The sequence below is a fragment of the Salvelinus fontinalis genome, chromosome 9 (genome assembly GCF_029448725.1).
Source record: "Salvelinus fontinalis isolate EN_2023a chromosome 9, ASM2944872v1, whole genome shotgun sequence".
In the NCBI taxonomy this organism is placed as follows: domain Eukaryota; kingdom Metazoa; phylum Chordata; class Actinopteri; order Salmoniformes; family Salmonidae; genus Salvelinus; species Salvelinus fontinalis.
Genome location: NC_074673.1, coordinates 27,196,574 through 27,212,014, shown reverse-complemented (window position 1 = coordinate 27,212,014; position 15,441 = coordinate 27,196,574). Strand labels below are relative to the sequence as shown.

Below are 15,441 nucleotides of genomic sequence, written 5' to 3'. Positions count from 1 at the left end.
GTTAAATAAAGGTTAAAAAAATAATAATTTAAAAAATCATCGCCAGACACACTTGGCTAACTTGATGGGTCATGTAATCGTCTGGCTAAGTCTTTTGGGTCATGTAATCATCTGGCGGAGTCTTTTGTTTAGGCATGTAGCTAGCTAACTAAACAATGAGCCAGCATAATCCCAACTCATACTACTGACAATACAAACATTGTCGTAGCTGTAGTATTAATCTGCAGGTAGCTAAAGAGCTAACCAACTAGGTTCAATGTTAGCTAGCTAACATTAGGCTATAACTAATAATGCAAATGGATTTCTGGTTTGAATAATATTACCACACAGATCATACACGTAACATTAGATAGCGAGCCAGCAATCTAACTTTCGCTAGCTAGCTAACAGTACGCTTTAACTTGCAATGAAAACGACTTTCTGACAAAATTTGAAACTTATATCTGAAAATGGAGCTAGACTCTTATCCGTATACATGGATGAAGGCTTCACGGTAGACCGGAAACATTTAACTCTGTTTTGTTTGTAGCTACATCTTGTTTGGCCAGCGCTGTGTCAAGTCATTCCGGTTCAGACTGACCGTGGCATGTGCAGAAAGTAGCCCATCCAACTGATATGTCGATAGCGCCTGCTAAATTCAAGACATCAATGTTGTTGAGAAAAGTTTCAAAACTTTTTTAGTTCTCGATGGCTAACGTTATATCTTTCAAAAACAGCGTAATAGAAAGGACTATCAACACATACTGAGCAGCTCACGCTATAGACAGAAGGATGCTACATGGCAGACCAATCCAAACTCCTCTCCCAGCATGTCCAGCCCAGCCATTATCTCAGCCAATCATCGCTATCGGGCTTTTTCTGTGGCTAAACCAACTATGCTCGTAATTTAACAACTATTTCTATTTACAGATGGAATACAAGTTTGTTATTAAAGCACATGAAATTTCACATGTACCAGTCTGCATTTCTTTACATTGAAATGCCTCTCCTGATGTGCAACAATTTCCTGAAACGAGTCACGAATGTCATCACCAAAGTATGTTTTCACCCATTCTGGGCAGAGTGGCTGGGCACCCTACAATGTATGAAATGTAATTTTATTTGTCACATGCTTCATAAACAACAAGAAAATCTATGGCTAACAGTGAAATGCTTACTTATGGGCAACTTCCAACAATTCTGAGAAAAATATAGAAAAATAATAACACAAAAAAGAAACACACAATGAGTAACGATAACATCGCTAAATACACGGGGTACCAGTACCGAGTCAATGTGCAGGGGTATGAGGTAATTGAGGTAGATATGTATAGTGCCTTCAGAAAGTATTCATACCCCTTGACTTATTCCACATTTTGTTGTGTTACAGCCTGAATTCAAAATGGATTCAATTGTTTTTTCCCTCACTCATCTACCCACGATACTCCATAATGACAAAGTGAAAACATGTTTTTCGATTTTTTTGCAAAAGTATAGAAAATTAAATACAGATCTCTCATTTACGTACATAAGTATTCACACCCCTGAGTCAATCAATACATGTTAGAATCACATTTGGCTGGGATTACAGCTGAGAGTCTTACTGGGTAAGTCTAAGGACTTTGCACACCTGGATTGTACAATATTTGCACATTGTTCTTAAGAATTCTTCAAGCATTGTCAAGTTGGTTGTTGATCATTGCTAGATGGCCATTTTCACGTCTTGCCATAGATTTTCAAGCCAATATAAGTCAAAGCTGTAACTAGGCCACCCAGGAACATTCAACGTTATCTTGGTAAACAACTCCAGTGTATATTTGGCCTTGTGTTTTAAGTTATTGTCCTGCTGAAAGGTACATTTGTCTCCCAGTGTCTGGTGGAAAGCAGACTGAACCAAATTATCCTCTTAGATTTTGCCTGTGCTTAGCTCTATTCCATTTCTTTTTATCCTGTTAAACACTTATTGCACACATAGTGAATCGTTCAGAACTGCTGGTGCTCTCATGCATGGTTCAGTGTTGCTTGTCTCGAAGCGAGCATAGAAGGCTTTGAGCTTGTTTGGTAGGCTCACGTCAATGGGCATCCCGCTGCTGGGTTTCCCTTTGTAATCTCTGATAGTTTGCAAACCCTGCCACATCCAACGAGCGTCAGAGCCGACGTAGTATGATTCGATCTTAGTCCTGTATTGACGCTTTGCCTGTTTGATGGCTAGTCGGAGGTCATAGTGGGATTTATTATAAGCATTCAGATTAGTGTCCCACTCCTTGAAACAGTTGGTGCAGAAATCCTTTGGTTGTGCAAACCCACAAACTTATCAGCTGTCTGGGTGGCTGGTCTCAGATGATCCCGTGAAAAAGCCGGATGTGGAGGTCCTGGGCTGGTGTGGTTACACGTGGCCTGGGGTTGTGAGGCCAGTTGGACGTACTGACAAATTCTCTAAAATGATGTTGAAGCGGCTTATGGTAGAGAAATTAACATTCAATTCTCTGGCAACAGCTTTGGCGGACATTCCTTCCAAATGCCAATTGCACGTGCCCGTGCCAATTGCACGATCCCTCAAAATTTGAGACATCTGTGTCATTGTGTTGTTTGACAAAACTGCACATTTTAGAGTGGCCTTTTTTGTCTCCAGCACAAGGTGCACCTGTGTAATGATCATGCTGTTTAATCAGCTTCTTGATATGCCACACCGGTCAGGTGGATGGATTATCTTGGCAAAGGAGAAATGCTCACTAACAGGGATGTAAACAAATTTGTGTACAACAGAAATAAGCGTTTTGTCCTTATGGACAATTTCTGGGATCTTTTATTTCAACTCTTGAAACATGGGACCAACACTTGACCAGTTCCATTTATATTTTTGTTCAGTGCATATTCAGTCAATAAAAATCAAGTTCCATTTAAGATAAATTTATTGAAACCGTAATATCAACAGGTTATATTACATTGTGGAACACAATCTCTAAAAAGGCAGTAACCTCAGCAGTGGCGCTTGTAGAAATCTATAGCTGTGCAATGGCATAGCCTTGTTTTATTAATTTAGCAGACAAGACGCTCTTATTTCCTGATCCCTTATCACAGACAAGACACACCTATTTTATACAGAATTTTTTTCAAAATAAATTTTTTAGCAGTGTGAAGTGATGCGCATCTCGTGCCCAGAACAGATATTTTCAAAGAGTGATCATTTGAAATGGGGCTCAATTTGGCCAAAATCAAACCAAAATCAATATACAGACATTGGATTTAGTTTATTCTGCCTGTTCTTTGTAATTTTCTAAATGGATGAACAATTCCACATTGAACACTGCATGGGGATGAATTATAGCCACATCTGTTTGGTGAGTAGGCATATGATTCTGATGAAAATGCGCTCTTTGTCTTTATCAAACTAATGTTTTTGCATATTTTCAGTGTGGAACCTATGTTTAGGTGGGTTATAAGCTAACCAATTCTAAATGGCCCTAGGAGATCGCAAAGTAGCTTAAAGCAGGTTTCCCAAACTCAGTCATGGGGCCCATTTTGGTTTTTGCCCTGGCACTACACAGCTGATTAAAATAATCAAAGCTTGATGAGTTGGCTATTTGAATAATCTGTGTAGTGCCAGGGCAAAAACCAAAACGTGCACCCAGTGGGGGCCAGTTTGGGAAACCCTGGCTTAAAAGGATACTTTGGGATATTGGCAATGAGCCCCCAGAGTCCGACGAACTTGTGGATACCATTTTTATTTCTCTGCAAGCAGTTTGAAGGAAGTTGCTAACTAGCACTAGCGCAATTGCTAACTAATGTTAGCGCAATGACTGGAAGTCTATGGGTATTTGCTAGCACGCTAACAGATACACATAGGCTTCCAGTCATTGTGCTAACACTAGTTAGCATTGGCTCGCACAACAACCTCTAACTTCCTTTTTACTGGACACAAAGACTTAAAAATGGTACCCACAAGTCCATCTGACTCTGGGGAAGTAGATAAACTATTGGATATAAGAGCAACGTCAACTCACCAACATTACGACCAGGAATACGACTTTCCCGAAGCGGATCCTCTGTTTGGCCCACCACCCAGGACAGACAGAGCGGTCAGAGCGGTCTTCTGGTCAGGATCCATAGACGGGCACATCGCGCACCGCTCCCGAGCATACTACTCGCCAATGTCCAGTCTCTTGACAACAAGGTAGACGAAACCCGAGCAAGGGTAGCCTTCCAGAGAGACATCAGAGACTGTAACGTTCTCTGTTTCATGGAAACATGGCTCACTCGAGACGGGCTATCGGAGTCGGTACAGCCAGCTGGTTTCTTCACACATCGCGCCGACAGAAACAAGCATCTCTCTGGTAAGAAGAAGGGCGGCGGTGTGTGTCTTATGATTAACGAGACGTGGTGTGATCATAACAACATACAGGAACTTTAGTCCTTTTGTTCACCTGACTTAGAATTCCTCACAATCAAATGCCGACCGCATTATCTACCAAGAGAATTCTCTTCGGTCATAATCACAGTCGTGTATATTCCCCCCCAAGCAGACGCATTGACAGCCCTGAACGAACTTCATTGGACTCTATGTAAACTGGAAACCACATATCCTGAGGCTGCATTTATTGTAGCTGGGGATTTTAACAAGGCTAATCTGAAAACAAGGCTCCCTAAATTTTATCAGCATATCGATTGCGCGACCCGGACCGGTTAAACCCTGGATCATTGTTATTCTTACTTCTGCGACGCATATAAGGCCCTCCCCCACCCTCCTTTTGGAAAAGCTGACCACAACTCCATTTTGTTGCTCCCAGCCTATAGACAGAAACTAAAACAGGAAGCATCCGTGCTCAGGTCTGTTCAACGCAGGTCCGACAAATCGGATTCCACGATTGCTTCGATCACATGGACTGGGATATGTTCCGCATAGCGTCGAACAACAACATTGATGAATACGCTGATTCGGTGAGCGAGTTTATTAGCAAGTACATCGGTGATGTTGTACCCACAGCGTCTATTAAAACATTCCCCAACCAGAAACCGTGTACTGATGGCATCCTTCACGCAAAACTGAAAGCGCGAAGTAATCAGAGTAAGGTGACTGGAAACATGACCGAATACAAACAGTGTAGCTATTCCCTCCGCAAGGCAATCAAACAAACTAAGTGTCAGTCTAGATACAAAGTAGAGTCGCAATTCAATGGCTCAGACATGCGAGGTATATGTTCAGGGTCTACAGTCAATCACGGACTACAAAATAAAAACTAGCCCCGTCGTAGACCACGATGTCTTGCTCCCAGACAAACTAAACAACTTCTTAGCTCGCTTTGAGGACAATACAGTGCCACTGACACGGCCCGCTACCAAAACCTGCGGGCTCTCCTTCACTGCAGCCAACGTGAGTAAAACATTTAAACATGTTAACCCTTGCAAGGCTGCAGGCCCAGACGGCATCCCCAGCCGCGTCCTCAGAGCATGCGGAGACCAGCTGGCTGGTGTGTTTACGGATATATTCAATCAATCCTTATCCCAGTCTGCTGTTCCCACATGCTTCAAGAGGGCCACCATTGTTCCTGTTCCCAAGAAAGCTAAGGTAACTGAGCTAAATGACTACCGCCCCGTAGCACTCACCTTCATCATCATGAAGTGCTTTGAGAGACTAGTCAAGGACCATATCACCTCCACCCTACCTGACACCCTAGACCCACTCCAATTTGCTTACCGCCCCAATAGGTCCACAGATGACGCAATCGCAATCACACTGCCCTAACACATCTGGACAAGAGGAATTCCTATGTAAGAATGCTGTTCATCGACTACAGCTCAGTATTTAATACCATATTACCCTCCAAACTCGTCATTAAGCTCGAGACCCGGGGTCTCGACCCAGCCCTGTGCAACTGGGTCCTGGACTTCCTGATGGGCCGCCCCCAGGTGGTGAGGGTAGGCAACAACATCTCCACCCCGCTGATCCCCAACACTGGAGCCCCACAAGGTTGCATTCTCAGCCCTCTCCTGTACTCCCTGTTCACCCATGACTGCGTGGCCATGCACGCCTCCACCTCAATCATCAAGTTTGCAGACGACACTACAGTGGTAGGCTTGATTACCAACAACGACAAGATGGCCTACAGGGAGGAGGTGAGGGCACTCGGAATGTGTGGTCTCAGGAAAATAACCTCGCACTCAATGTCAACAAAACAAAGGAGATGATCGTGGACTTCAGGAAACAGCAGAGGGAGCAGCCCCCTATCCACATCGACTGGACAGTAGTGGAGAGGGTGGAAAGTTTTAAGTTCCTCGGCATACACATCACGGACAAACTGAAATGGTCCACCCACACAGACAGTGTGGTGAAGAAGAAGAAGGCGTAGCAGCGCCTCTTCAACCTCAGGAGGCTGAAGAAATTTGGCGTGTCACCAAAAACACTCACAAACTTTTACAGATGCACAATCGAGAGCATCCTGTCGGGCTGTATCACCGCCTGGTATGGCAACTGCGCCGCTCACAACCGTAAAGCTCTCCAGAGGGTAGTGAGGTCTATACAACGCCTCATCGGTGGCAAACTACCTGCCCTCCAGGACACCTACACCACCCGATGTCACAGGAAGGCCAAAAAGATCATCAAGGACAACAACCACCCAATCCACTGTCTGTTCACCCCGCACCCCGCTATCCAGAAGGCGAGGTCAGTACAGGTGCATCAAAGCGGGGACCGAAAGACTGAAAAACAGCTTCTATCTCAAGGCCATCAGACTGTTAAACAGCCATCACTAACACTGAGTGGCTGCTGCCAACATACTGACTCAACTTTAATAATGGAAAAATTGATGTAATAAATGTATCACTAGCCACTTTAAATAATGCCACTTTATATAATGTTTACATACCCTACATTACTCATCTCATATGTATATACTGTACTCTATACCATCTACTGCATCTTGCCTATGCCGTTCGGCCATCACTCATTCATATATTTTTATGTACATATTCTTATTCATTCCTTTACACTTGTGTGTACAAGGTAGTTGTTGTGAAATTGTTAGGTTAGATTACTTGTTAGATATTACTGCATGGTCGGAACTAGAAGCACAAGCATTTCGCTACACTTGCATTAACATCTGCATGTAACAAATAACATTTGATTTGATTTAAAGGGCCTCATTGCCAAAATCTCGAAGTTAAGCGGAAAATAGATGAGACACAATTTCCTACTTCAATCAATCAGTCCATTTTGAATTTGTTATAAATCCATTTGGTAAGGAATGTAGCTTGTTTAGCCCATCAGATATGTTTTATAGGCTTTCATTTCTGTAGGCCTAACGGGAGCTTGTGTGCACACGCTTAGCATGCGTGTGTGGAGGTAGTGCAATTGAATGAGAGAGGGGAAAGGGGGAATTTTGGGAGAACGGTGTGATGCTTGGGTTTGTTTTTGTTTTTTTGCAGTATTTGAATTTCTCTGGTTAAAGATAAAGCATTGACATCTGTTTGAGTACTCATGTCCATCCCTAGGTACTTCCCGAGTGTTTGCTTGTAAGCAGGAATCAGGAGGATAGATATGGTCAGATTTGCCAAAGGGAGGGCGAGGGAGAGTTTTGTATGTGTTTCTGTGTGTGGAGTAAAGGTGATCTAGTTCTCTAGTTACACAGGTGACATGCTGTTAAAAATGAGGTCAAGTTTCCCTGTAATAAAATCACTGTCCACGAGAAGCGCTGTTTCTGGATGAGCATTTTCTTGTTTGCTTATGGCCATATACAGCTTGTTGAGTGTTGTCTTAGTGCCAGCATCGGTTTGTGGTGGTAAATAGACAGCTAGTATGGTATGCAGCTTATCATGAGGTATTCTAACTCAGGTGAGCCAAACTTGAGACTTCCTTGACATTAGAGATCATGCGCCAGCTGTTGTTAACAAAGACACACCCCTCCACCTCTTATCTTACCCGAGGCTGCCTTCTGATCTTGATGATGCATGGAAAAGACAACGAAATGTATATTACCCATGTACTTGTTCAGCTACGACTCCCGAGAAACATAGGATATTATAGTTCTTTAAGTCCCGTTGATAGGATAGTCTCGGACGGAGCTCGCCAGTTTGTTCTCAAGTGATTGCACGTTCACCCACAAAACAGAGGGCAATGACGGTCTAGATGCTCGCCGACATAGTCTTATCATGACGCCGCTTCACTTGTACCACATGTAGATGCAGCCAAGCGGACATCAAACCAACTCAGGTGCTTAAAGGGGTCTTAGGAGGATATCTAAAGGTGGGGAGACTCACCACACACTCCAGGCCCCCTGTGCCCTCTGGTGGCCCCCAGGACAGGCGACAGACAGACAGAGCGGGCTCCTCTCCACCCAGTCCCTCCATCCATTAGCCACTCCAGAGCCCTCGGTTATTACTGTCTGACCTCACACTGTGACTGGGAGGGGGGAATTTCAAACTGTGATCGCTGTAAGGTCAGGTTGGTCAGGTCAGTCAATCCTATTCCTCTGTTATAGAACACTGCTCATCAGCAGCTTTCCTGTGTATTATAACCCACATTCATTAGGTAGCAAATGGCAGAATACGGGGAGGGACAAGATGAACTTGACCAATAAGAAACACTTTTTTGTTTTCTGTTGCAAAATGTTTTTCTAGAGTGTACACTAAATGTAGCACATTTCCAAATATTGATGAAGATGTTGCTGTGCCATCCCTCAGTGATTTTTCTAGGTCTCTGTGTGCCGTTGGATAAACAATGGGCTTAATTTGATGACTAAAGGGCTGAGACATGCTAAACACTGATATCTGATGTACCTCACAACATTGTGCCCTGTCACGCCCCGTGGTGCAGAACCAGCGTGTTTGATGCACACAGACGGACAGACACACCACACAGACCGACAGACACACCACACAGACGGATAGACACCACACAGACGGACAGACACACCACACAGACGGATAGACATACACACACAGACACACACTGGGGCCAATGTGTTCCCGATTAACTTGTTGAATCAGCTTTGTTAAACTGCCCCGCAGGATTTGGATAAGTGATTGTCATTGAATCTGCATAATTAGGAAATCATGGCGTCGGAATACAAATGCTCCAACTAACTCTCAACTCCACAGACGCTCCCTCTCCCCTGGCCTTGCAGTAAACCAAGCATGAATAATCATTAGGTACACCGACACTACAGGCGGAAATAACACTGTCGCTGCATGCTACATATTTCATCCACAGTCTGGCAGAGAGTGCTGTGGTACTAGGCTACAGACACATTGAAAAGCCCTCTCTCTCTCTCTCTCTCTCTCAAGCCCATTTTACACAACAGGTCTGGCAGCTAGCGGTGGTTAGGCTTTATCAGTGGAGCAGAGAGCAGTGTTAGCTCTTAGCGCTCATTAGGGACATGTCATTCCCCTGGGGAACTGTGTGGCGGCCAATGAGAAGTGACAGGAAGGCCAGACAATGGAGCCCCGTCTTTACAGCCTCTGCAATTGTCCCCAGACACACATACACTCTTCACACATGGCAGTGACTGGCCCTCTAACCACCGAACCACACACACATGTACAAGCACACACACACATTGAGCACAACAGCAGTGTTTTAGGGACAGCGGGGTGTTTGTTCAGCGTAGTTATTGTTTAACAATGTTAATGTCGACTCAGTCACTCTCAACATGCATACATTCATCTAGGATGTAGTTAATCTTTGTGATTAAACTCTTACATTCTCAGCCATGCTCTCCAAATAAACTCATAGCCATAGCATATTTTTGAATAACATGTGTTGCTGCGCTCTGCTGGCATCAGTATGAATTGCACCCTGCTCCTTTTCTTGATTTTTTTGGTGTAAAATGTGCTTTCAGTATTGACTGATAGTATAGGAATGCAGGATTGTGTTATTTTCTCTGTTGTAGGATTCACCAGATTACACTAATGTCCAGGAGCTGAAATATCTTGACATGGTCATATCAGAAGCTCTGCGCCTCTACCCGCCTGGTTTCAGGTAAGAGCCTTGTAGTATTGATAATATTGACATTAGAATGATTCACAAGACAACTCTCTTATGTACTGTATATGGCCATGTTTGGGCTTCCAAGTGGCGAAGCGGTCTGAGGCACTGCATCTCAGTGATAGAGGTGTCACTACAGACCATGGTTAGATTCTGTATCACAACCGGCCGTGATTGGGAGTCCCATAGGGCGGCGCACAATCGGCCCAGCGTCATCCGGGTTAGGGCTTGGTCAGGGTAGGCCGTCATTGTAAATAAGAATTTGTTCTTAACTGACTTGCCTAGTTAAATAAAATAAATGTTCCCCATGTTTCCATAGTTCATCACTTCATTATGTGCATTGTGGAAACTAAGCAACCATTTTGTTTCAGGTTTGCCCGTGACGTTGACGAGGACTGCATGGTGAATGGACAGTTCCTACCCAAAGGAGCCACTCTGGAGATCCCTGCAGGCTATCTGCACTATGATCCAGAGTACTGGCCCGAGCCAGAGAAGTTCATCCCTGAGAGGTAGGCGGCAGTCAGTCTCCTGTAGCTCAGTAATTAGGTTCCATTTCTATCGGTCTACCATAGAGAAGTCCCAGCACAGCTACATTGTTACACAGCACAGCTACAGTACACTGTCACTGCCTCACATTATGTTAATGTTCTGTACAACATGGAGTGACAACATTGACACGTGATAATACAACACAGAAGTATAGTATCAGATTCTATTCCATACTGACCACTGAGGCCTCTACTCTGCCATTCAGATTCACAGTGGAGGCCAAGGCCAGCAGACACCCGTTTGTGTACCTGCCGTTTGGGGCGGGGCCCCGCAGCTGTGTCGGCATGAGGCTGGCCCAGCTGGAGATCAAGATGGCCCTGGTGCATGTCTTCAGGAAGTTCAACATTGTGGCCTGCACAGACACCAAGGTGGGTTAAACCTCTGAGTCCATGTTCTCTAAAGAGTCTTAGAGTAGGAGTGCTGATCTAGGATCAGGTCACCCCTGTCCATATAAGCATATTGATCTATGATCTAAAAAGCAAAACTGATCCTAGATCAACATTCATACTGATACGCTTTATGAATACGGGCCCATATTTCTTATTTTGGCACTTATCCCAACCTCCATTTGTAAAGGTCATAATACGATTGAAAATACAGAGTCACATGTATACAACCCAGTCTATGCTGTATCCTAGCTCTTTAACATGTTGCTCTTCTACATGTATGTTGTAGGTTCCTCTGGAGTTGAAGTCTCACACCACTCTCGGACCCAAGAATGGCATCTATGTGACAATCACTAAAAGAGAGATAGAGGGAGAACCAGCGAATGCCCCTGCAGAAGAATAGCTCTGTTCTGTATCTGCTCTCTAGAACGTAGTGTGATTTCTACAGATACATTATCCATCCAGTGACTGCTTATTTTAAGGCTAAACATAAAGTAACATTAACCTAGCCTGGTCCCAGATCTGTTTGTGCTGTCTTGCTAACTTCTATGGTTATTGTCACACTTTTGGCGCTCCCTTTACATAAGAGAGTTGGCAATAAAGCACAAACAGATTTTTATTTTATTTATCGTTATTTTACCAGGTAAGTTGACTGAGAACACATTCTCATTTGCAGCAACGACCTGGGGAATAGTTACAGGGGAGAGGAGGGGGATGAATGAGCCAATTGTAAACTGAGGATTATTAGGTGACCATGATGGTTTGAGGGCCAGATTGGGAATTTAACCAGGACACCGGGGTTAACACCCCTACTCTTACGATAAGTGCCATGGGATCTTTAATGACCTCAGAGTCAGGACACCCATTTAACGTCCCATCCGAAAGACGGCACCCTACACAATCACTGCCCTGGGGCATTGGGATATTTTTTAGACCAGAGGAAAGAGTGCCTCCTACTGGCCCTCCAACACCAATTCCAGCAGCATCTGGTCTCCCATCCAGGGACTGACCAGGACCAACCCTGCTTAGCTTCAGAAGCAAGCCAGCAGTGGTATGCAGGGTGGTATGCTGCTGGCAAGATCAGCAGATCTGAGTCCAGGCTAGCATTAACCTCTTCTTTTAAGTTAAACATCTAAAAGTATTTGGTTAAATGTACTTAAGTGTCAAAAGTAAAACATTTCAAATTCCTTATATTAAGCAAACCAGACGGTACCATTTTTATTTTACTTTGAAAAATTATGGATAGACAGGGACACATTCCAACACGCAGACATCATTTTCAAATTAAGCATGTGTGTTTAGTGAGTCCGCCAGATCAGAGGCAGTAGGCATGACCGTGAATTGCACTATTTTCCTATTCTGCTAAGCATTCAAAATGTAACAAGTACTTTTGGGTGTCAGGGAAAATGTGTGGAGTAAAAAGTACATTATTAAAAGTAAAAGTTGTCAAAAATAAGTCTAGTAATAAGTACAGATACCCCCAAAAACTACTTCAGTAGTACTTTAAAGTATTTTTTACTTAAGTACTTTATGCAACTGCTTCCATGGTAAATGACAAATTGCACAGAAAAAGTGAGGTTGGGCCAGGGGCAGCTCACCTTTTTAATCAGCCAGTGTACTGAATGGAGGTCAAGCCCTCCAAGAAGCCCCTGCCAATGGCACAATGATTCTGCAGGTGATTCTGCAGAACTAGAGAGAGGGGGAGGAGAAGCATGCTGGGGAAACTGTGAGCTGATGGGAGGGGGAAGACTGGAAAACTCTTCTTATAACAAAATAACAACATTCCTTGACATCTGTATAAATTCATATTGATATCCATTGTTACTGAATAGTCACTGCAGGACTGCATTAAAGGAAAGGATCAATTCAAAGTATAATGTATGTTAGAACATGCCCATGAACTATTAAAGGGATAGTTCACCCAAATTACAAAATTATATAATATTGGTTTTCCTGTAAGCAGTCTATGGATAAGACAGCAATCCATGCTTTAGTTTGGTTTACCTGTCCACTGTCTCCAAATGCTATTCAATTACCTTGTCCATAGACTTTTTACAAGGTAAAGTAATCCGAATGTTTTTGTCATTTGGATGGACTATCCCTTTAAGGATTGGTATTGTCTCTCCCAACAGCTCTGACTGGAAAGTGAGTCTTTGCAAGCGTCTTCGCAATTATCCATCATAACAGTGTAGGCATTGACTAAATGTTATAGGACCCCCCCTCACAGATTTCCAAATCTTTCATCTTTAAAATGCAGCTATGATTTACATGAAGGTAATACTCTTAAGATCATGACTCGATGAGAGCGGAAAGCAATATCAGCTCACTCCATTTCTCATTGCCTCTTAAGTTGAAAAGCTCTGATGTTACTGTGTATGATTTCTTTAAACTTGACTGTATAGACTTTTACCAATGGGATGGTATTAATTGTGTTGATTTGGAGTGTTGCTCTGCAATTTGATGTTTCATATTCATTAAATGTGAAATTAATAATCAAAATCAGGGAAAGATGTTATCAATATACATTCTGAAAAATTCCATTTTAATTGAAAGGAATAATGAAAGAGTAAACGCAACGGTGGACTAAATGCTGAAATGGAAAAGAATCTCTCACAATCATTCAGAATGTGTGTAACATTTAATAGTTCATGTTTTATCTATTTAGCGTCTGATTTCTTGAATGTTGTCAATGAGGAAGAAACTGAGTAAAGAGCCATTTTATTGCAGTGTAACAATTTCCATGTGTACATAAATATAGAAGACCCAATGACCATTAAATAAAAACCTACCCGTGTTCTAGCGGTTACAGGGCCGTAGACCCTGGCACACATATACTGTGTGGGCATGGGTTCAAATCTGACCCAGTGCCCTTCTGACTCACATCTCTCTCCTTCATTTCCTGGGTTCTCACCATTGTTCCATCAACCAATAAAATATGTAAGGAGTGGGATTGCCACATGCCTTAAAAAAATGAAATATAGAAAAAGAGCTTGATCCTCTGCAACCGTTGTGCCATGTGTTATGTTATGCTGTTATATAAAAGAAAAGTAAAACACCTTAGGGCTGGGTCAATTCAATTCGCCGAAGTTAAGCGCTATAGCGTGATTTTTTAAAAAAAAAGGTCATTTCTGATTAAGCCGGCATATACAGCATTTACTGTGAATGCAAATCAAATGTTATTGATCACGTACACATGGTTAGCAGATGTTATTGTGAGTGTAGCGAAATGCTTGTGCTTCTAGGTTCGACAGTGCAGTAATATCTAACAATTCCACAACAACTACCTAATACACACAAATCTAAAGGGATGGATTAAGAATATATACACATACAAATATATGGCTGAGCGATGACCGAGCGGCATAGGCAAGATGCAATAGATGGTATAAAATACAGTATATACATATATGAGTAATGCAAGATATGTAAACATTAAAGTGGCATTAATAATGACTAGTGATCCATTTATTAAAGAGGCCAATGATTTCAAGTCTGTATGTAGGCAGCAGTCTCTGTGTTAGTGATGGCTGTTTAACAGTCTGATGGCCCAGCTTTGATACACCTATACTGACCTTGCTTTCTGGATGATAGCGGGGTGAACAGGCAGTGGTGCGGGTGGTTTTGTCCTTGATGATCTTTCTGGTCTTTCTGTGACATCGGGTGCTGTAGGTGTCCTGGAGGGCAGGTAGTTTGCCCCTGGTGATACGTTGTGCAGACCGCACCACCCTCTGGAGAGCCTTGCGGTTGTGGGCGGTGCAGTTGTCATACAAGGTGGTGATACAGCCCAACAGGATGCTCTCAATTGTGCATCTGTAAAAGTTTGTGAGGGTCTTAGGTGACAAGCCAAATTTATTCCACCTCCTGAGGTTGAAGAGGCGTGTTGCGCCTTCTTCACCACACTGTGTGGGTGGACCATTTCAGTTAGTCAGTGATGAGTACGCAGAGGAACTTAAAACTTTCCACTTTCTACACTGCTGTCCCGTCGATGTGGATAGGGGGGTGCTCCCTCTGCCGTTTCCTGAAATCCATGATCATCTACTTTGTTATGTTGACATTGAGTGAGAGGTTGCTTTCCTGACACCACACTCCGAGTGCCCTCACCTCCTCCCTGTAGGCTGTCTCGTAGTTGTTGGTAATCAAGCCCACTACTGTCGTGTCGTCTGCAAACTTGATTGAGTTGAAGGCGAGCATGGCCACACAGTCATGGGTGAACAGGGAGTACAGGAGGGGGCTGAGCACGCACCCTTATTGGGCCCCAGTGTTGAGGATCAGTGAAGTGGAGATGTTTCCTACTTTCACCACCTGGGGGCGGCCCGTCAGGAAGTCCAGGACCCAATTGCACAGGGCCGGGTTGAAACCCAAGGCCTCAAGCCTAATGATGAGCTTGGAGGGTACTATGGTGTTGAATGCTGAGCTGTAGTCAATGAACAGCATTCTTACATAGGTATTCCTCTTGTCCAGTTGGGATAGGGCAGTGTGCAGTGTGATGGAGATTGCATCTTCTGTGGACCTATTGGGGCGGTATGCAAATTGAAGTGGATTTAGGGT

General features: G+C 43.5%; 1 protein-coding gene across 5 annotated transcripts in view; it reads left to right on the top strand.

Moving 5' to 3' along the window:
* Positions 1–13,950, top strand: part of LOC129862366 (thromboxane-A synthase-like) — a 288,038-nt gene extending 274,088 nt beyond the window's left edge. For all 5 annotated transcript variants that reach the window (XM_055933920.1, XM_055933924.1, XM_055933921.1 and 2 more), the window contains 4 exons: positions 9,864–9,952; positions 10,330–10,467; positions 10,713–10,875; positions 11,183–13,950. In XM_055933920.1, coding sequence (XP_055789895.1) covers positions 9,864–9,952; positions 10,330–10,467; positions 10,713–10,875; positions 11,183–11,296 — 504 coding nt within the window. In that variant the 3' untranslated portion in view covers positions 11,297–13,950. The remainder of the gene's footprint in view (positions 1–9,863; positions 9,953–10,329; positions 10,468–10,712; positions 10,876–11,182) is intronic.
* The last annotated feature ends 1,491 nt before the right edge of the window (positions 13,951–15,441 follow it).